Source organism: Crocodylus porosus, unplaced genomic scaffold (assembly GCF_001723895.1).
Source record: "Crocodylus porosus isolate Cpor-Errol unplaced genomic scaffold, CroPor_comp1, whole genome shotgun sequence".
Lineage (NCBI taxonomy): Eukaryota > Metazoa > Chordata > Crocodylia > Crocodylidae > Crocodylus > Crocodylus porosus.
The window spans coordinates 233,513,917-233,536,673 of NW_017728886.1; the positions used below are offsets into that span (position 1 = coordinate 233,513,917).

Consider the following 22,757-nt stretch of genomic DNA (forward strand, 5'->3'; position numbering starts at 1 on the left):
AACTTCTGGTCCATCCAGTCATCCCGTTCAGATGGGCCAGTGCTCCTAGCCAGTCCCCCTTTTAGCTGCCTGCAGCTGGACTGCAGCCCCTGAGCCATACATCCTGCTATATGAACTAACAAGACAGCATTGCTCCCTATTCTTTAAGTGTCAACTGCAGCTTTTGTGGTCCTTTCTTGCTGTCGTCTAATTTGGCTTGTTCCAAAAGATGGTGAGCACAGTGACTCTCACTGTTAATAGTACAGTATAACCTCATAAATCCAGCATCCTTGGGACCTAGCACCTGCCGGAAATTTGAGAATTCTGGATTTTTGAAACGTAAGGAAAGTGCATAGCTTGGTGCTGCCTGTTGGGGGGGGGGAAGGTTGCATGTGGCAGCTGCCACCGTCATCCACCACCCCATGCCACCACTCTGCATGTGACTACCTCCTCCTACTCTGTCCCCCTCCTGCCACCGCGCTTCACAACTGGCTGCCAGGGGTACACTGGTCAAAAAAGGTTGAAAACCTCTGATGAAGAGTATTTTTAAAAAGTGCTGGATTTTTCAGAATTCTGGAATTTTGAAAACTGGATTTATGCAGTTATACAGTAATAGATTTATGGGACAAGGAGCTTCCCCATTTCTGTCTTTAATCTTCTGTCCAGTATGTTCCATGCACTCTCCAGGCTCATTAAGTAAGACAGAATGAGCATCAATGTTATTATTTATCTTCATGTTGTTAATTGCCATTAATAAGGTTGTTAATTGCCATTAATACGGTTTTTTTTTCTGGACCACTGGCACCTACTAGCTGCATATATAAGTGACTGATATAGACCATGTTCTTTAATTATTTTGGACATACTGGTATCAAGATGTTTTCTTTGAACCATTTAAACAAATAAATGTGTGAGAGCAGTTATCAACCAAAGTGCTAAGAGTTGTACCACATCATTGTCTGTGGGGAAGAAAGAAACCTTTGACTTTTTGTTATAGTTTTATTGTTTTTAAAAAATGGCAAACATTCTTGACACTTAAAATTCAAGTTTAAAAATAGCTAATGGGTTCATTCACAATTATCTCTTTTTTTTTTTTTTTTAGGAGTTGAAGCTACCATTTACTTTTTTAAGCGGACACATTCATGAGTTAAGAATTCATGTACCATGGACAAAACTAGGCTCGGAACCAGTTGTCATCACTATCAATACAATGGAGTGCATCTTGAAATTAAAGGATGGAGCCCAGGTAAGAAACTTATGAGTTCATGAATATTGAATAATTAAAATTGAAAGGTTGTGGGGTTTTTTTGTTTTTTTTAAAGAAAATAATTAACAGTTCATATTGTATTGCAGAAGGCCTTATATTTGCTGTCTTGCTTTTCATTGCCTCTCTGAAAGCCTGTGTACGCTCAGGTGGTAATCCATAGTAATATTACAGGGACTATGATGCTTGCCTCTCTACATTTTTTCCTATCTTCTAACTTTATTCACTATAGTGTTGTTCCTGAAGGTGCAAAAGCAGGTTAATGGCATACTCTCTGCCAGAATTTTCCTATAACTAGGAGCAAATGAATCTCAAGAGCAATACAGCATCCTAAGTGCTTCTAGCTTTTACCACCCAAGAAGTTGTGTCCAGTTGCTTGAGAAGCACCACAAGTCACTGTTTTCAGAATGTTGTTACCGTAGAAGTACTTTAAAATTCCTAAAACTTTGATGTACCCACCTTCTGCTTTATGACATTATATAGAATTTAAAATATAGAGTCATCTTGGAGGATGCTGTATTTAAGTGTCTTTAAAAAGCTCTTTATTTATTTTTTTACATCCTCTCACATAATTCATGAATATTTTTACTTCTACTACAATAACATTTTAATAGTGTAGTGGTATCGTCTTGGTGGCTTTCTAATTTACTTGACAACCAGAATAGTTGGAAACACTTTGATATCAGAGTTTGTTTTTAGTCAATATGACAACTTAATTCTAGGTTACTTTTTCCCCCTAGACTTTAATTACAATATCTACTGTAATTATTAATTACTTTGTACTCTTACATAATAAACATGTAACTTATGCATACTACGGATTACTTCAGTTTAGTATTTGCTATCAGTACTTAGGTATCTGAAAATAATTATATTAGAGAAGGTGTTTATATTAAGTCCCTATTAAAAGCATTTTCTAATGAAAGACCATCTATTTCTGGAATTAGATTATTTTTCTTTTTAACGTTAAAAATACTGGTCGTAAGTATGCCACCCATGCAGTGTTTCAAATATATATATATAGAGCTCCAGCACCGAGCTACTAAGTATTTCTTCAATGCTAAGGTAGAGATTTCAAGGCCAGATGTCCTATAAGAAACACATTTTAGAAAAAGCAAATTACAACTAATTATAGAAGCTGCAGAAAAAGATTTGTAACACATGACTTTGTGCAACCCAGAACTAATATTTGATATTGGACCATGCAGATGGCTACTGCTGGCATGATCAGATTTCCTGCTTGCATGGCATTTGAAACTTAAATTTTGTGGTGCATACAGCAAAAGGTCAAGTGTCACAAATGTAAAGCACTCTCAAAACAAGTATTTGTTACAGATGTTTAAGATTCAGAGGCAAGAAAGGATTTTTGAAAATTACAACTGACATTTGGACAAATTATTCAGTGGTATGTACACCTCAGGGAATTAAATTTGGGTCTCTGCCAATGATAGGATTTATCTTTGAGTAATGAAAATGTAAATGAATGCACTATTTGCTGTTTCTCTGCATATATTTTTAGGAAGTTACGGGTTTATTTTCTTTCATGAAAAAGGACTTCTATTGGAAATTGAGTGTTAAAGAAAAAATGAAAATGATATATAATGACTTTTCCATGTCAGATATATTTAAGTATTCCCAGCTATTTTAATTTTTGCTATATAATTGTGCAACTGAATGGCCAAGTCAGTTTGTTATCATCAAAATATTTGCTTGTAACAGAGTTCTGTTAGTATTTTTTCTCAAAACACTGATAATATAACGAAATCTTTAAAACACTGTTAATTCTAAGATCATAAATCATCTAAACTGACTTTGCCAAAAAACTTCAGAGCAGCATAATAACATAATTGATGACGAAACATTTTATTTTATTATGTTTTGTTCTCAGAAGTTTATAGGTTTCATCTTTAAACTTTTTTCCTCATGCGAAATTTCGAATGGAATCAGAAGTAATTTTGCCTGAGAAAACAATTATAACTATGATATATATTCTTATGGTGAATGATATGGACCAGCAGTGAAGTTGGTTGGGTTTCTGATGAATGAATGCTTTGGGGTAGGCATGGTGTGAATGAGGCAGTGGGGTGTAGCTTTCAGGCATTGCTGATCTACAACTATCCGTAGAAAGGAAGCTCCTAACCTACTGTATGCCAGCCTTTTTGCAGTGCTTCTATATATGGTTAACCTTAGGACTTGTGCTGCAGTTGTTCCTTTGTCCATTTTTGTTGTTGTTGTTTTTGCAATATCCCCTTCCTAAATGGAGTGTTGGAGTACAGTCTGTATGAGTCTGTGTCACTCCGTGGAGGTGTGAATGTCTTCATGGTTATCCTTTACGGAATTGTGGCCTAAGCATCGACATTTCTCATGTCAATAAATTACCATAATACTTGGGTAAACCAGTGTGAAATATGTAAAACCTAGGAAAATGTGGGTTACAGGGGTATACTTGGGAGGCACTGTATTTTCTTGCATACTACGTGCCCCCAAATAAGGCATACGCCTTGGTTTTTGGCTGGCAGAATGTAGAGGAGAGGGTGGGGGGGGAGAGAGATTTTTCCATAGTAATGGCTGCCTGTGTGAGAGAGTAACTAACTCCTCCTGGAAGCATAGGCTGCTGACAGAGGTGAGGGGAAAATGCTTTACCAGAAGAAGCATTGCTGTAATTTGACCCAGTTCTGCAGCGTCAATAGATGGGGTGCTTCAGTGGGGCTTTTTGGTGCTTTCATCTAAAAGCTGATTAAACACTGGACGCTGCTTCTACTTCTTGTTTGTGTATAATTTACCATATAGTATTGTGTATGTGCAAATAGTATTTAGTTATAAAGTTGTATGCTATCCTGCCTGGTGGTGTTTTTATAATATTCTATACTTCCTGACTTTTGAGTAGTATCACTTCGCAAATTCCAGCCAGTGTTACAATTTTTATTGTGCAGAGTTGTATTTAAAAACAAAAATTAAAAATGAAGAGACAGATTTGATCACTTACAGCTATTTATCAGATGTGGGTAGAAAAAAGTGAAATCATTCTGAGACCGTTCTTCATGGGTATACACATTCATTTATGGAAACTTCAGCTGTGTACCTTTTGAGCCTGTGCCCTTCTCACTCCTTCCATGCATATCCTATGGAGTTGGCAAGAGTCTTTCATTATTCTTGCTAATGTGTATTTAGAGCAGTGGTTTTTGACCTCATTGGATGCAAGGCACCTCTTGTTAGATGCAAGGTACCCCACAGAAAAGCTAGCTTTTACTTTCACTCATTTCACTTGTAATGCTCCTGTTATTTTTCCATAGTACAGTAAAAGCTCTGTTATTGGGCATTCCCCGGGAATGGAAGATGCTGGATAACAAAATATGCCAGTTTAGTGGTCCCAGCTGCTGCTTCTCATGCTGCGTCTGGGGTGTTCCTCTGTCCCTCCCACGGCATTGCTGCCGCTCCCGCGGGACAGGGAGGCTGGTCCTGCACGGCCTGTTATGCCCCCGGGGTGTGGGGGCTTGGCAGCGCAGGCTGCTTTGCCCCGAGCAATGAAGGCTCAGAGAAACCAGAAGTGCCACAGTGAGCACTTCACTTTATCTTACAAGCCAGCATGCCGGTTAGTGGAGCATGCTGGCTTGTAAGACTCCAGATAACAGAACTTTTACTGTATCTACACATGCGGTTGAATTCACAGTAGCCTCTTTTACTGCATAATAAAGCATCACGTCAAAAACTATGCTAATAAGCTAATGTGCGGTAAAAGTAGGCTGCCGCGCATTAAGCATCACTAAAGAAAACCATACACTTTCACTACTGCACATTAGGACTGCCTAATGCGCATTTTAGTGCCTCACATTAGAGATACTAAATTTAATGCACAGTAGGAAAAGCGCATCAATGAACATGTAGATGCATCCAGAGTGATTTTTATGTTGCAGAGAACTTTTTTGACCCATTGTTGTCTTTCAGTGGTTTTAAATTGTGGATTCTTATTTGAAATATCAGGGTTTATCTTGTGAATCATCTGTAGCTGTTCTAACAGTGCTAATATTGTGTTACATACTGCAGCACCTGTAAAAGGATCTTGTGACCCCCTAGTTGAGAATCACTCATCTACAGTATAGTAGTGCCCAACGTTTTCAGCCAGAATTGAGATCTCACAGATGGGAGATCTGTGAGAGTATATACTCTTTTCCATATGAGATTTTTTTTTTTTTCTCCCAATCCCCTTGTGTGTTTGCTGTTCCTCTATTGTATTCCTACTTTTCTATGTCTGCTTTGATCCTGTCTTCCCTTATACTGCTTCTTGTGAGTCATGTTATGCTTTCTTCTCTGCTCCCTGGTCTTTGTTACTTCGTAATGGATGGTATCTGTGTAATTTTTAAGTTTGTCTCTTGGTTGGCACTGTGCCCTATAACAGAGGCTTTAAATTCAGAGGGCTAGAAAAGATGGCTTGGAATGGGTTGGTTTTAGGGGTGTGCGAAACAGGTCCTTTGCAATTTTGGATTCGGCCTGAATCGGGGACAGTGATTCGATTAGTTGATTCGGATCACTGTCCCTGATAAGATTTGGCTGATTGTAAGTCATATATCTTGACTTTAAAAAAGCCTTCGATCTGGTATCCCATGTTTACCTCTTGGCAAAACTGGCCAACTGCAGCCTTGGCTTCACCATGATCCACTGGCTGGGGAATTGGCTCTGTGGTTGGATCCAGCGGGGGGTGGTTGATGGAAGTCAGTCACGGTGGTGCCCTGTGACCAGTGGGGTCCCTCAAGGCTCTGTCCTTGGACCCATACTGTTCAACATCTTCATTTAATGATGTGGACGTTGGTGTCAGAAGCAGACTGGCCAGGTCTGGGGTAAAGCATCCACAACTGAGGACAGGAGGGCAATCCAAGCTGACCTTGACATGCTCAGGAAATGGGCGGATGAGAACCTGATGGTGTTCAACACCAAAAAATACAAGGTTCTCCACCTTGGGAAGAAAAACCGCTGCCTATAGGCTTGGCAGTGCTGTGCTGGCTAGCACTATGGACGAAAAGGACTTGGGGGTCATGATTGACCACAAGATGAACGTGAGCCTTCAGTGTGATGCTGCGGCTGATAAAGCGAGCAAAACTCTGGCTTGCATCCATAGATGCTTCTCAAGCAAATCCTGGGATGTCATTCTCCCGTTTTACTCAGCCTTGGTGAGGCTGCAGCTAGAGTACTGCGTCCAGTTTTGGGCTCTGCAGTTCAAAAAGGATGTGGAGAAGCTTGAGAGTGCAGAGGAGAGCCATGCACATGATCAGAGGTCAGGAAAACAGACCTTACAATGACAGGCTGAGAGCTACGGGGCTGTTCAGCCTCGAAAAGCACAGGCTCAGGGGTGATCTGATGGCCATCTATAAGTTTATCAGGCGTAACCACCAGGTTTTGGGGGAATGTTTGTTCACCAGAGCACCTCGGGGGATGACAAGGTCAAACGGTCATAAACCACTTCAGGACCATTTCAGGCTGGACATAAGGAAGAACTTTTCTACTGTCTGAGCCCCAAAGGTCTGGAATAGACTGCTGCCAGAGGTAGTTCAAGCACCTGCTTTGAACACCTTCAAGAGAAATTTGGATGTTTATCTTGCTGGGATCCTATGATCCCTGCTGACTTCCTGTCCTTGGGGCAGGGGACGGGACTCGATCTTCTGAGGTCCCTTCTAGCCCTAATGTCTGTGAAGTATGTGAATCTGAATCTGAAGATATGATGCTGATTCGGATGTAGATATAGCTTTAAATGTTTTTTCTATATACCTTGAGGTACCAGGTGTGGCTCGTGAATGCTGCAATGCTGGGGCAGATGGAGAGTCCTACAGGAGCATGGTGGAGCCTCCCCGCATGCTTGGTGGCAAACACAGAAGTGGACCTGAACTACTTCTGGTTCACTTCCAGGTCCTTTGGGGAGCATGCTGGGGGGGCCCCTGCACCCCCTGACTTAGTGATCGGCTGCAGAGGGACCCCGGATGCCCCCCCCCAGACCCAGGAGGCACCAGTTGCTGAGGTGGGGGGGGACCCCAAGCGTACTCTCTGGCAGAGCCAGAAGTGCTTCTGGTCTACTTCCAGGTCTGCTGCTGAATGCATTAGGGAGCCCCCCGCACTTCTGTGGGACACTCCATGCGCCCCACCATTGCAGCGTTCACAAGCCACGCCTGGTACCTTGAGGTATGTAGAAAAAACATTTAAAGTTGTGTCTATGTCCGAATTGCCAAATCTTTCCAAATCTCTCTTAATTGATTTAATAGTTTCTAGGGTTGGAAGGGACCTGAGCAGATCATCTAATCTGACCCCCTGCCATGGCAGGAAAGAATACTGGGGTCAAATGACCCCAGCAAGATGTTCATCTTTGGAGGGTTGTGGTTCGATTTGGAGAGATTAAAGGGTCTTCTGACTCGATTCAGAGATTCGGCCACCAGATCGGCTCAAATCTCCGCCAAATTGAATTGGAGACTGAAGCTTTGCACAGCCCTAGTTGGTTCCCCTGTGCTTTCTATACCCTAATGACGGTATTTTAACTTCTTGTTTCGGTTTTAAATTCCCTGGTTTCTATAAGTTGACGCACCAGTGCTTACCAGGGAGGAGAGTCAGAACTACTTACTTATTTTTGTATTACTTCAGTGCCTGGGAATTATGGCTGTGGATTGGGACCCCATTGTACTAGATGCTGTACAGGTATAGCAAAAAAACCCCAAACCCTATCCTAAGATGCTTAGGGTCTAAAACAAGGGATAGCAGGTGGAGAGCATGAGGAAACAGTGACACTGGTCAGCACATTAGTTTCATCAGGATGCATTAGCCTGGGCAGAGCTCTCTGGTAACGTGTCTGTTGTTTCTAGTACCCATTGTAACCTGTTTAGACCTAGCTCAGCTGTGTGAACGTAGCAGTTTTGTGTTGTTGCGATTCAGCCTGTCAACTTATCTACACTCATCTTGGAAGGGAGGTAGCTTTTAAGATAGCTAATCAGGAGCAACCACCTCAAATATTTGAGAATGGTGATTGGACCCTAAACATGTATTACATTTTTTTTAGTGGAATGTTTGTCTTTTGTTGTCTTACCCTTTCACATACTCTTGGTTTAGCTTTTCAAGTATTTTCTTTGCAGTCAGGAAGGCTGGAAGAATTTTTTTTAAAGCAGAGTGAGCAGAAATCGCGTGTTGGCCGTGCTTTATAAGAACTGAGGACTGCTGAGTACTTTTAAGCTGCTGGAATTGATCTAAAAATGATTGAGAGAGTGCTCACTGCAGAACAGTGCATTAATCTCCACTATTCTTTTTTTGTGGAAAAGCTGCGGTATTAAGCAAAGTAGTGTGAAAAGTAACTTAAAGTGAAGAGAGATGAAGGGATTTGAAATCTGAGTATTAACTGTAACTTTTTTTTTTTTTAATGATTCAGCTGTCTGCTTTCACATTGTTTGCTCTGGTAGAAAATGTGCGTGTATTGCTTTGTTTGTTTTTTTTAAAGCACTTCTTCTATTTTAATACCCAGAATTTTTTTTTAGTTTTGTAAATTTGTCTATAATACCAAGGTTTAATCTTTGTGTATGAATGCAAAATTGAAAGAGTGAGACCTGTCCTTTAGGCACTAATCCAAGCAATCTGGGCTGGCAGCCAGTGTTCCTTGAACTCAGAATCTCAGGTTAACTGCAAATATGATGTTTCATGCCAATCCCTACTGCTTTTATTTTTGTTTAAAACCTAAATATAACCAGTATTGCAGCAAAAGGCCATGTCATCTAATCATGTGTCCAAATATAGTTTTTGGTATTTTCCTTTTTTGATATTCAAATTCCCTTGCTTTAGCTCTGTTTCACAACCATTAGATTTAGGAGCACTGCTGAGATGAAGGAAATAGTGTAATAGGCAGTTAATACTATTAGGCTTGCTTTAAAATTGGGGCTACAGGTATTTTTGGAGGAGGCATGTCTGCTTCAACGCTCTTGCCTGTAGATCATCTTAAACTTCTGCTTATATTCTTTTATCTTTTCTTTTTTTAAATTCCACTTTAGCCTGTATACTTGCAAGATCTGAAAAAAGTTAATAAGGTGGGCATTATCTGCATAATTTAAGGCTTTGTAGATTGATCATTTCATTGAGTTCTTTGTAATACCAGCTATGATGAGGTGAGATAAGAGCAAAGATGTGGCCTAATTGGGCACTTCTTGGCTTCTGTTAATATAATTCTGACATCTACTGTCAACTGAATTGTCAGTTTTGCTCCTTGTTCCTAGTCGTTTTACTGAGATCCTTTTGGAGGATGTTGGGCAGGCTCACTTTTGGCTTGAATGGGAACTTGCTCTTAATCCAGTACTCACCGTGTTTTGACAACAGGGAGTTGGGGAGAATACGTTCTAGAAATGATAAAACATGAATGGATATTTTATTTCATCTTGGTTCTTCCATTCAGTTTCATTACCCTTAGTTTTTAACATGAGATGGCTATATTTTTTTCCTGATGATTTTTCTTTGTAAACATCTTAGTTTGGTAAATTTGAAGGCATCTTTTCAGCAAAGAGAATCTAGATGTAGGCCTTTAGGAAGGAGGACCTCATAGACTTAGTCAAGTTGTTTTTTATTACTTTGGCAAAAAAAGGTATCTTGTGTGAAAAGCCATTAGAATGACTTTTTAAAAAATAACTTAATCTCTAAAGATGGTCTTGATTCCTAAAACAATCTAGGAAGTATTATATGTGAATGGAGGGGCAGACCCCTTTGAATTGTAAGTGTGGGTATTCAGGTACTTTTGATTGACGATAGTCATCTTTCTTGGACGCATGAGAGACTGCAGACCCTCCGGGGTCTGTGGACCACAGGTTGGAAACCACTACTCTAAACAATTTGCTGCAAAACTGATCTGCTATTTGTGTCCATCTTGTCTTTTTACAAGCATGTGGGTACTACAGGATGTATATAGTTTATTTCAGGGTCAATAAAAACTTTTGGAGGCTTAAGTCATTGTAAGCCTAAAATGTAATAAACAGATTCCTGTGAATGTAGACCTTTTAAAATAAATAAAAAACAAAACAAAACTAAGATCGGTACTGTGAGCAATTGGAGATAGCCTTTTCAGTGGATCTAATTTATTTGCACCTTGTAATTCCTAGGCAACAGGAGGTAATTGAGATCCTTCAGTCTGAGATGACTGTTCAGATGTTGAACCATTCTCTTTAGACCTAGTCATGTTCCTTTGGCTATCCCCAGAAGTGATGGTAATAGGCAATTTAGCTTAAGGAGGCTCATTTTGTATACTGTAAGGTTCAGCACTGCTATGAGATGAAGCAGTAGAAGAGTACTCCTAGGGTACAAGCAGATGTTACATCAGATTTACCACATTTACTCAAATCTAAGATGAGCTTTTTTTAAAAACCCATTTAGCATGGGGGGAAAGCCCCTTGTCTTAAATATGAATACAAGATGGTTGATGGGGGTGGGGCAGGAGCGGAGACAGGCAGCTGCTACATCTGTGGCTCTGGCTTTGGTCTGACCTGGAGTGGGGCCAGACCTGCAGCTGCTGCCTGCATCCTTCCTGCTGCCTCTGCCTCTTGCTTCTTCCACCCACAGTCTCTATCCCCCCTACTTGTCTTACCCCTCCTGCTGCTTACCCTTGCTTCAGCAGGCTCCAGTTCCTCCAGCATGCAGCATGTTCTTGTTCTGGCCCCAGCCTAGCTCAGTAGCAGCAGAGACAGCAAAGCAGCTCTGGCTTGGCCAGAACTGCTGTCACTGCCATAGCAGTTACTGGGTTGGATTGGGCTGAGGTGGAGCAAGCACATGGGTAAGTGAGGAATGAGTGGGGGCAGGTAAGGAGACAGAGGCTGGAGCGGGGGATGCAGGGGTGGGGGCCCAAAGTGATGGGGAGGCAGGCATGTGGGGGGGCAAGTGGTAGGGAGGGCAGGCAGCAGGGGACAGGTGTGGTTGCAAGGGGCAGGGATCAAGCTGCTTAACCCCCTCCCCCCACTGGCACTGTTTTCCCCATTACAGCAATGAATTTAAGACAACTCTCTAAATTCTATACATGGAATTTTATAACAAATTTATACATGTTCTTTATATAGAATCTGATTACTGGCAGGTTGTCTTAAATTCAGGATAGTCTTGGATTTAGATAGATATGGTACTTTAGTTTGCAGTAAAGTGTCTTGTGACCACACCCACACTTTTTAAAGTGAAGTGTTTGATGCTTTAGATTGCAGACATTTTGTTTGGAAGAAAGGTAACTACTTTGCCTTGAATTTGTTTGATTCATGAGGAAACAGTAGTTCAGAATGTGGATCTAGCAGCCCTCCTAGTCCAACCCCTTGCTCAAAGCAGGACTACCCCCAAGTAGATCATTTCAGCCAGGGATTTGTCAAGCTGAGTCTTTAAAAAGCTCCAACCACCACCTCTCTAGGTAACCTGTTCCAGTACTTCACCCTCGTAGTGAGAGTTTTTCCTAATAACCAACCTAAACTTCCCTGGCTGCAACTTGAGACCTTTGCTCCTTGTTCTGTTATCACAAAGAATAGCCTAACTTAATTACTAGCCCAGCTTTGTTACTGGAAGTTTTTCCCCTTGCCTCTGGAAATACTCCTTTTGGGAGGGGGCTTTGCCATCTTGGAATCAGAAAAAATCATATACTAAAAATCAACCATGTAGTACAACATAGTTTTTGAAATAAAATTAAAATATTTTTGTCCTGATTTACACATTTGTGTGTGTACATAGAGCTGATTGCTCAATAGCTTACTTAATCTTACTGTCGTATATTGCATGTGACTGAGTTTTTGGGGAGTGGTTGGGGGTGTGGATGTGGTAGGGTGTTTATGTGGGGGGGTTCCCCATGGCACATAGCTCCTGCTGTTGGTGACAGCAGCAGGAGCAGGCAGCAGGCCCTGCTTATGGTCCACAGCAGATAGTCCTCTGGCTAATGTCCTGGAAGCTGTGAGGAGCCATGCGCCATTGGGCCAGGCCAGTTCCCTGCCTCCACGTGGGGCTCCCAACACTCTAGCTGGGAGCAGCGTGCAAAGGCACAGAGGCCGTCCGGCCCAGCCCGATCATGCACAATTCCCATCTGCAGTGCTGGGAGCCATACATAGTAGCATGGAGCCAGCCCAGCCTGACTGTGCACGGCTTCCACAGCTCCCGACTGGGGTGCTGGGAGCCCTGTATAGTGGTATAGGGCCAGTCTGACCTGATGGCTCATGGCTCCCTGCTAGAACACCAGGAGGAGTTGTGTGCCATTGGGCCAGGCTGGCTCCTGCTTCCATGGTAGGCTACCAGTACTCCAGTGGGGAGCTGGATGTGGAGGCACAGAACTGGCTCAGCCTGGCCATATGACACATAGCTCCTGGCTGCAGTGCTTGGAGCCCCACATGGTGGCATGGAGCTGGCCCAGCCCAATGATGTACTGCTCCTCATGGCTCCCAGGCAGAGTCCTGGGAGCTACATGCAAGAGCACCAGCCAGGCTGGACCTACCCGAGTGCCAGGAGCTGCACGTGGCACACTGGGATGATTGCCCATGGCTCCTGCTTTTCCCCCACTGTTCCCTAACTTTCTCCCAAAGGGAGTCCCTGGGGCCCTTCTTGCCTGTGGCTCCACTCGTCTGGAGAGCTGAGGAACAGCCACGGGGTCGCTAGGCAGACGCCCCTGCTAGGCAGAAGCTTCCTGTCTCCAGCGTCCCGTACCTTGGGGTGCAGTGTGTGGCAGGTCAGGCCAGGCTGGGGTAGGGGTTGGTTGCTTAGCAACCAGAAACCAAGCTGCTGCTGGAGCCAGGGCCTCTGAAAACACATGCTTCCCCCTGGCTTTCAGAGGGGCAGATGCAGGCCAGTAATAATTGTCTTTTGAAGGGGCCCCACAGGCCAGATAGAATGGTCTGGTGGGCCGGATCCAAGCCATGGACCATGTTTTTCCTGCCCCTGGTCTAGCTTCATCCTCTTTCAAACTACCCTTCAGGTAGTTAGAGACTGGTATCAAATCCCCCCTCAACTCTTCTTTTCTGCAGACGAAATTAGTCCAGTTCCCTCGGCCTCTCCTCAGAAGTCATACCATTTTTGTTGCCTTTCCCTGGACTCTCTCCAATTTGTCCACATCTTTTCTGTAGTGAGGGACCAAAGCTGGACACAGTACTTCAGAGTGGTCTAACCAGTGCAGAATAGAAGGGGATAGTTACTTCCCTCGATCTGCTGGCAGTGCTCCTACTAATGTAGTCCAGTATGCCGTTAGCTGTCTTGGCAAGAAAGGCACACTCTAGACTCGTATCCAGTTTACTGGCCACTGTAACCCCCAGGGCCTTTTCTGTACAGCTGCTGCCTAACCAGTCAGCCCCCAACCTGTACTGGTGCATGGGATTCTTCCATCCTAAGTGCAGCTTGTGCAATTCCTTGTAATTATAAAGAAGGGGTGCCTAGAGGTGTGGCTTCTGTCTTTGGCCTGCTAGTAGGCTTTAAGTAAGCCCTTGGTCCTGGGATGCCAGCAGCTCTGTGCTTTTGGTGGCCTCAGCCATTTCTGTGGTAGTGTTTTTTTTCCCCCTTTTTGAACCTCTTGCTGCTTGTGCCTGTTACTGAGGACTTCCTGCAGGGTGAGAAGGTCTAGGACCTCAGCAGAGCTCCAGTGACAAGTTTGATAAGTAGGCATGATGGTGAAGAGGTAATGGGTACAAACTGCAGGTGTGCTACCAAGAGACTCCTGGAGTATTTGAGTGTGAACAGGAAGAACCTAGCAACTTGGCACTTTTAAAAGGGAAGATGTTATCTGTTCTCATGAACTTCAGGCAGTAGAGGTTGTGCAACCAAACACGATATGGATGGGAGAATGTGCAAAATAGTGTCTCAAGGCAGTTGGCAGACCATCAATATATGTAGGGACTGAGAAATGTGCTTATTAACATTGTTCTAAAGTTATTTGCTCAGAGGCAAAATCATTCCTTGACAGGAGTAAAACTTCAGAATTTACTCCTGACTCACTATAAGAGAAGGCAATGCATTGTGTGGCTGCAGCTCTTTTTTTCTGATCAGCGGGGCTTAGGTGTAAATCATGTGTGCAGACAACTTGTTACTCACATTATCCAGGGGTGCTGTTCAGCGTATCTTGGAGAAAGGTCTGTTCACCAGATACCAGCGTAGCAGTTAGTGAGGGCTGGATTTCAGTCTTAGTTCAAATTAAAGTTGTTTTGGCCTGTTAGTGACTCTAGGTGAGAGGATCTGAGACCCTGTCTGAAATTAGTCCCATGACTAATTTTTACTTGCAGTTTTTCCAGTGCTGTAGGCTGCTAAGAGGATTCTCTGGAGCTGTAGGGCGATTCAGCTTCAATCTCCTTTCTGCCAGAGGTGAAGACAGAACTAGTTTGATGGTTGTGGGACATGAACCTCTCCTAGATAATCCTTTTGGAGACTTTGCTGTGGCTTGCCATTTTGCCCCGAGCACCTTTGGAAAAATAAATTCAGTTTATACTAAACTGTTGTTGCAGTGTCAGTCTACTGCATGTGTAGTTTTGTTAGGGCTGTTAGGATATTAGTTACATATTCATCTGCTTCTATGCTATTTACATGCAAAGTCAAACTTTGGTAAAAAAAATATTAGTCTCCTGGTTATACACCATCTTTAGTATCCTTCACTAAAATTCAGCTTGAATAATGATTTGTTAAGGGTTGTTTTGTTTCCTGTCTGTGTGGATATTTTTGTAAGTTTTAAACAATGTATTATTATTACCTTTATGATTCAAAAGGAAATACTGAAAACTTAAATATTTTGGCATAGATGTAACCAATGATATTAATTATAGTTGTGTGGTGATGCATCTTCTTAATGAAAAAATGCAAGGTTATTAGTGGAACATGAAACATTATGATTAGGGAAATATATGTAATGGGCATTTGGATTTAATTACCATCACTTTTCTGGGGACCTGCATTAGACAAGTTGTGCTGCAGAACAGATGGATGGAAAGGTGTTCTTATTAATAGCTGCTGACTTTTATATTTATTCACCCTATTTGGATGAATGAGATATGATAGCTCTCTCTAAACCTAAATCTTCATCAAAAAAGAAACTGTTTAAGGAAGAACATGATTTGCATATGTCTATCTTTTCAAGGAGTGGTGTTCAACCTTTTTGGCCCTGAGGATTAGATAAGTGGCACAGGGCTGGTCCACAGGCTGGATAAAGCCCCATGTGCCAGGATTGGGTCCTCAGCCTGGCACCACCATTTCCCTGCCCTGAGCCCTGGGAGTGGGACTTGGGTCCTAGCACTGCCCCTCCTGACCCAGTGTTCTGGGATTGGCTCCGGAAGAGGCCTGGCACTACCCCCTTCCATCCCAGCACACTGGGATTGGTCCCCAGGAGCCTGGCACTGCCACCTCCTGTGCCTGTGTGCTGGGATTGGGTCCTGGTGCTGCCCCCTCCAAGCCTCGCAGGGCCTCATGTTGCCCCGTGCTGGCCCTTTGCACTGGGGTTGCTGACTGATCCAGTGCATAGGGCTCAGGGCTCTCTGCAGGTCTGGAACTTGATAAGTGGAACAGTGGTACCACCAGTCTCCCACTACCAAATATCCAGGCCTGTGGGTAGCTCCATGGGCCAGGGGTTGAGCCACCCCTGTTTTAAAGTATCAAGAAAATGTGAATGAAGTTTAGGGATAGTGAATTTGGGAGAAATGAGGTAAAGGGTAGAGAAACAGAGCACAGGTACAAAGGGAAGAACGTGGAGAAATGGTTTTTCTCTCTAACTTCAGCCATAAATAAAAAGGCAATTTAAAACAAATGTTTTAATCAGATTTGGATTGCATGTTTCCATGAAGATTATCAGTGGCATCTTCTGAAACACATGGCTAACAGCAAAACTTTTCATTTCTTTTAATGGAACCCTGTCAGGATGCTACTCTTTTGGAAGAGCTATTTTTTTTTAATCTTGTAAATGTGGGAGTAGTTTTCTTAAATGTATCAGGTCTTACAGGAAATCCTGGATGGTATCATTTGGCATCATTTTGTTTCTTGCGTTGCTGGTAATCTTGAAACCTTAATAACTTACTGTGATATGGTTTTGTGTTCCTCCACCCTGAAGAATTCTTTTCTTATTTTAAAAATGATTATGACAAACTACTTTAAAACAAAATTATGAAATGGGATATAAAAGTCTGTGATTTGTTTTTTCTGTTCTGTGGACTGAGTCACGTTCTTGCAAAATGGACTTTGTTTTATGCCACATGTGTTTCTGATTTGTACATTTTGTTTGTAAAATCTTGGCTTTTTGTCAGAGACCTTTAAATGATACTATACTCCATTTTTCCCCAATTGTATTCATTCCCTGTTGCTGCCTGTGCTCTATTTTTGAATCTTCTTATGCTGCTTTTTAAGCATTGTGTGAAGTCTTGAACACCATTTTATTTAATTACCTGCTGAAATAGTTCTTTCCTTCTCATATAGAAATCTAGTTTAGAGGTCATCATTCTTTTCTGTGAGCCACTGAAACCAAACTCCTTTTCTTTGTGTAACCTCTTCACCCTTTTAAGTTCAGTCTGGTCTTACTCTTGATCAGTGATTCCATGTTTTATTAAGAAATAAGATTTTGACAGAAGTTCTAAATGTAGTATTTCAGCAGCATCGATCTGCCATGAGGTTTTGAATGCTGTTCATTTTGAAGTAGAAGGAATATTCTGGAAATTAGAGAATCTCAGCAAAAATATCCAAGATGCATTTTAAAACTAAGTGACAAAATCCCATTAATTTTTAAATTTGGGGGACTGCTATTTGCATCAAAGGACTAGTGTGATAGTCAAGGAGGAGTGATTTGAATAAAATAAAATAAAATGTAAGTTGTGATATATTTTTTTTTTAATTAATTGATTTGTTTAAATTGTAGCATTTAACAACTAATTGAAATTTGTTAATTTACAGTTGGCCAAAGTTCTTTGGGTAAATCTGATATCTTTCATTAGACCAACTAAATAGTTGGAAAAAAAATTTTCTTAGCAAGCTTTTGGGTGTAAAAACCCTCTGTCAGGCTGAGGAAGCATCTGCAGTTGGTGTGTGCTCTTCCTGCATGGAATGAATAGTAAAGAAGCCAAAGGCTGGTGTGAGTGCAAGAAAGGCAGTCAGCAAAGATGTAAATTGAGAAGTCGGTGGGTGAGGAACAGGTGGTCTCTCCAACAACAATTGTGTACCAGAATGAATGCACACCGGAAATCTATTAAAGACAAGAATCTAATTACCAGTTGGGGCAGATTTCTCACAAGAAAATCACTTTCTCTCCAAGCTTTCAGTTCTAATCCTCAAAGGGAATTTACAGAATACTTTTCGCAGATGAGCCTACAAACCTCATGTCATCAACGTCTTGGATACAAAAAATCATGGACTAAATATAGACATTGGAGTTATGACACATTTATAACCTACCTGACATCTGACTCCCCAGGTACCTTTCTTCTGTTTACCTGCTACATTTACTTGCCCTTCCGCAGCAACAGACACACACTTGTCTCTCACCCACTGACTTCTCATTTGACATCTTCACTGACTGCCTTTCTTGCATGCATACCAGCCTCTGGCTTCTTTACTATTCATTTAATCCAGGAAGAGCACATACCAACTGGAGATGCTTCCCCAGTGTGACAGTCATTCCAGTGTGAAAAATTCAGGAATGTACAAGTAAATCTTATTCTTTTTTATGTAAACAGACTTGGCACAGAGAGTTTTTTGTCCTTAATGTTCTTGATAACAAAATAACAGTTCTTCAAACATTTTATATGCTTAAAAACATTGAACTCTTGTATATAGGTTATTTTGGGGGCAATGAGTTTTAATTAATACTGTTAATGATGGCAGTAGTAAATTATGATGATAGTACCAAGTCAGCTTATTAAATCCTGTTATTGCTATTGTGACTTCAGGTGTGAAATTAGTATTGCTTATCCTCAGGCATGCAGAAGTTGTGATTTAAAGACTTAACAAAGTATATATGTAGCTTAGAGTTCATAAGGGAAAATGTAGCTTTATTTGTCTAGCTTTTGAGCCACTGGAATGAATTTCATTCAGTTTTCAAGCTTGTCTCCACAGCAGTGAAATCATTGAATGGTTTTTTTTTATATGAAATGTGAAATTGTCTCATGTTTCTAGGACTTGGCTGTCACGGACAAAAAACCACGGAATATTGTGAGACTCATGATAAAATTACAGCAGTTGGGAATGTTGGATAACTCATTCAGCACCTTCATCTCTATAGCTACTTTCCATGCTAAATTCTATTATTTGTAATGTGTCCGTGGTATAAGAGTCTGGATTCATGTATTAAAAAAAATCTCACTTGGTAGATGAAATAACTGTTGAGACCAAGTACTTAAGGCTGTGTCTTCACTGGGAAAAAGTGTGTTCTTAAGTTAGCTGTGTGTATGTCTGTAGGTAAATAATGTAACTGATTGGGTTTTTAACTGTAATTTGCCACTGGCAAATTCTTTTCTATTTTAAAAAATCAATCACGTACCCACAAACTAAGGAAAAACCAAAGTAGAGTATGGTTGTATTCTAAGAAATGCAAGCTAAAATTAAATATTTGCATGTTAATGATTTTCAGGTCATTATTCAGGTCAAATATGCTAGGTTTATATGTTTGTGTGTGCATCAGGGTAACTGGTGGGCTGCATACTGCACTTGGAATCTGAACACCAAGCTGGCTTCTCTGAGTCATAAAATACCAATTAAAGTATTTTCCTGTCAGTACTTAGTTAACAGTTCTGTTCTATACCATCTGGCTTTGGAATCCAGAGTTACTATGGAGAGCTAGTAAAACTAACAAGGAACAAAAATGTATCTTAGTATTATACCTGTCATCTATTATCATTTTAGCAAGATGATAGATGGAATTCTGAATTAAACACAAAAGAAAAGTTCTGTTGGAAAGATCTAAGGAAAGATGAAAGAACTAGGGTTATTTACTCTGGAGAAGAGAAGACTCAAACCCCTGAAGGGTCTTTGAACCCTTGAAGGTTGATTACAGGGAAGATAGAGATGGACTTTAACCATGGGGGACAGAAGTAGGAGCGTGGCTTCAAGTTGCAAGGGAAGAAATATTGGGTTAGAGAGTAGGAGGGAGTTTCTGACTATGTGTGTGGTCATGTGATGGAACAGGCTACCTAGAGAAATTGTGGAATCTCCATTCTTAGAAAGGTTGGTTGGGATGTTTTAGTTGGAGACAATCTTGCTTGTACAGAAGGCTGAACTAGATGACCTTGTGAGGTCCCTTCCAGCCCTGCTTTCCTATGATCCTGTGGTTTAATGCTCAACCTTTTGACCCTGCAGGTCAGATGAGTGGTCTGGAGCCTGTCTCTGGGTAGAGTTGGGTTATCTGCAGGCCAGATTAGCTCCACTTTGTGCACCACAATTGGGTTGTGGAGAGCCAGTGGTATCCCTTCCTGCCCCGCTTGTGCTGGGATTGAGTCCTGGGAACTGACACCACCACCTCCTGCCCTCTTTGTGCTAGAATTGGGCCAGGGTATCCAGCCCTGCCGCTACCCAGCCTTGCATGCTGGGATTGGGCTCTGATCCAGCGCACAGGGTCCGGGGCCTCCCATGCTCTCCTGCTGCCAAATTGCTGGAACTGTAGGGAGCCCTATGGGTCAGATGAGACAGTGCTGTGCATCTGGCCTGTGGGCCAGAGGTTGAACACCCCAGTGATATACTTTTCAGAGTAGAACTTGGCAAATGTCCTATGGAATGTGCGGGGGGGAAGAAATTGCCATGATTTTTAAAGAGAATATGGGTAGATTTTTAGGTGAATTTTAAAATGTAAATGTTGTTATATTTTATAAAAATTGGCTAGTGTTAATGTGTTTTCATCTTGTATGTGGCTTCCATTAAGAATTGATAGTTATATGAGCATATATTTGAGATTAGGTAAACCCAGTTTAGGTGAAATTTACTAGTGTGTAAATTAGTTGACCCAAGCTTTACTACGCTGTTCATGGTAAATACATATTTTACAGTGTTTGGTACAATTAGATTTAGGAAGGCTAGCTTCTACTGTATTATGGTATTTATTGGAGTTCTTTTTCCAGGACCAATAGTCTCAGCACCTGCTTCCCGATACATTTCATCTTCATAACAAGGTCTATAGTGGACTTTATATGGAATCTTCTGCTCTCCTCCCAAGCCTGTATACAGTGCTGTTTGTAACCCTTTCTGTTTATTCTGGGAAAACGTTTGCAAAAAGGGAAGGGTAGTCCTATGGCCCTACAGATGACTGAACTCTGGGTTAGGCAGTTCCTCTGGGAGCTCATTCCATAACCAAATCTCACTGGATAATTAAAGCTTTAATTCTGTCTCCCAGGCATTTTGGAAATTACACAGTCCCAGAAGAGCATAGCTGTCTTAAAAGGTCATGGATATGGTCTCATATATAATAAAAGTAATTTGTACATTTTGGATAAAAGCTATGAATATGATTTTTGTTGTTTAGAATTTTTATTGCAAACTTTTTTTTTTTAAACTTTACCAAAATATTTGCTTACATCAGACAAGCGGCAAGTGCAGTCATGTTTTGGACATAAAATGAAGAAGGTGGATTCTTGGATAGGTAGAACAGTTTTCCTTTTTACATTCTACCCTCTTCAATGGAGTGATGTTGCCTCCCTGCTTTAGATATTTATCTTTAGGTGAAGTTCAAACTTCTGGGTAAGTGACGAGTATAAATGTCACTGTATATTTAATAGATTTCCATTCAGAGGTTGTGGGTTTTTTTTGCATTGTGTTACCAGATTTGCCCACTACTTTGGGGTGTGTTTATTTATTAGAGCTAGGGTCTTGGTAATTCTGTTAATGTGCTGCTTGTGTTACTTGCGTTTCTATACGGAGCTGTATCTCTCCCCCTGCAAGCCCTTGCCCCCAGTGGAGCTGTCTTGCAGGTCTCAGTTCAGCGGGGCTGGGTTCCTGCAGTCCCCAAATCAGTCTCTCTCACACACTCACTAACGTGACACGCCTGACCTGGCCAGGTTGATCAGCATGGATCAGGCTGACACCCTCATATGCCAAGAATCAGTTCATCAGAGCAACAATAACTACAGTCAGACACAAGCACGCAGTTAAACAGAATACCTCTGAATCTGGCTGGGTGTCCAGATGACACCCTCATGGGCCAGCATTCAGTTCATTAGGGCACGTCTGAGCCAAACTGGGTCAATCAGCCTGTACAAGCTGATCCCCTTATGTGTTTCAAACTCAGCACGTCCCAATCTTTTAGCCTCTTGATGAGCAGACCCCACAGTATTTCTGGGCTACACAGGGATCTTTAGCTTAGGTAAAAGGAACGTTGCTGCAGAGCAAGTGGGGAAAGAGAAGTAAAGAAGGAAAAATATACCCAATTACCACCAGTTTGTCTATAAAAGTTATTTATTGCTAAGTAGATGAAATATATAATGACACTAGTAGTAATAGACATGCAGAGGAAAAACAAACACAAACAGTCACAGTATACCCTGGTTTCACTAAGTATTTGGGGAAACAGCTCAAGCTTAACTAATACAGTTCAAGTTCAGAAATCTATGCTTAGAGAGAGAAAAGAGAAGAGAGAGAGAGAGCTGGGATCTCACCAGTCCAAGGCACTGGGGTTGCAAAGCTGACAGGTCAAAGTTCTCAGCATGATCCTTGAAGGGAGATGATCTGCCTCCTCCAGCCTCTCCAGAAGAAAGTGGGTGGTGTCTGCACACACTGCTGCTTCTTTTATAGATTTTTATACCCCCAGTTTGGCTTCTTTGAAGCATTCTCAATAGTGTAAATCAAATTGTCCTCTCTATTGACAAGGAGTTATCTGGGTGGAACATCTTAGGAACTTGATTGATACTCAGGAAACACCTACTTAGGAGCCAGCTTGACATTCCTATGGATAGTAGATATACTTGATGGGATATGTCTTGGTGTCTTCAGAAACAACAGATTGCAGCATCAGGGTTTTGGATTTTTACTTGCTATGAACAAGCCTCAGCTTAGCATGACTTTTCCAGATCTTACTATAGTCTTTTAACAGACTTCAGGCAATTATTGGAGTGTTTATAACCTATTTATAACTGGTGGAAGAGGACTTCCACCAGTCATCTCTGGAAAAGTATGACAACACTTGTGGACAGGGCTCCAACGGGCTGGACGCTGTGATGAACCCTGTACCTTTGTTCAAATGTTGCCCATACCCCCTCTGACTCGGTCTATTGCCTCAGCATTCCCTAACCTGGCAACCGAGTTTTAGCCAATTAAGTTTACATTGGCCTCCCATAGTGGGACCGGGATGGCCTAGATGCCTAATTAACTTACTTCTGCTTAGAGGTGTGGGGGGGGGAGTCCTTTTTAAATCCAGATTAGAACTGGTCTGATAAGTGCTGAGCTGGGTGTGAGGGTTGATTAGCACCTGGAACACAGCTTCCCCATCATGCAGTGCTCCCCTGCTTTGCTGATCCCAGAATTCACTGCAGTCTCTGCTTCAGGTTTTCTGTTCTCCATCTCTCATGTAAATGAATGGTCATCTGGTTCCATCTCAGATGCAAATGAGACCTAGGGCAGTTGTTTC

General features: G+C 41.9%; 1 protein-coding gene across 1 annotated transcript in view; it reads left to right on the forward strand.

Annotated features, from left to right (window-relative positions):
- VPS13B (vacuolar protein sorting 13 homolog B) overlaps positions 1–22,757 on the forward strand; it is an 869,608-nt gene that overhangs the window by 15,921 nt on the left and 830,930 nt on the right. Inside the window, exon 2 of the mRNA XM_019545488.1 lies at positions 1,082–1,225. Within this exon, the coding sequence (XP_019401033.1) occupies positions 1,082–1,225 (144 nt within the window). The remainder of the gene's footprint in view (positions 1–1,081; positions 1,226–22,757) is intronic.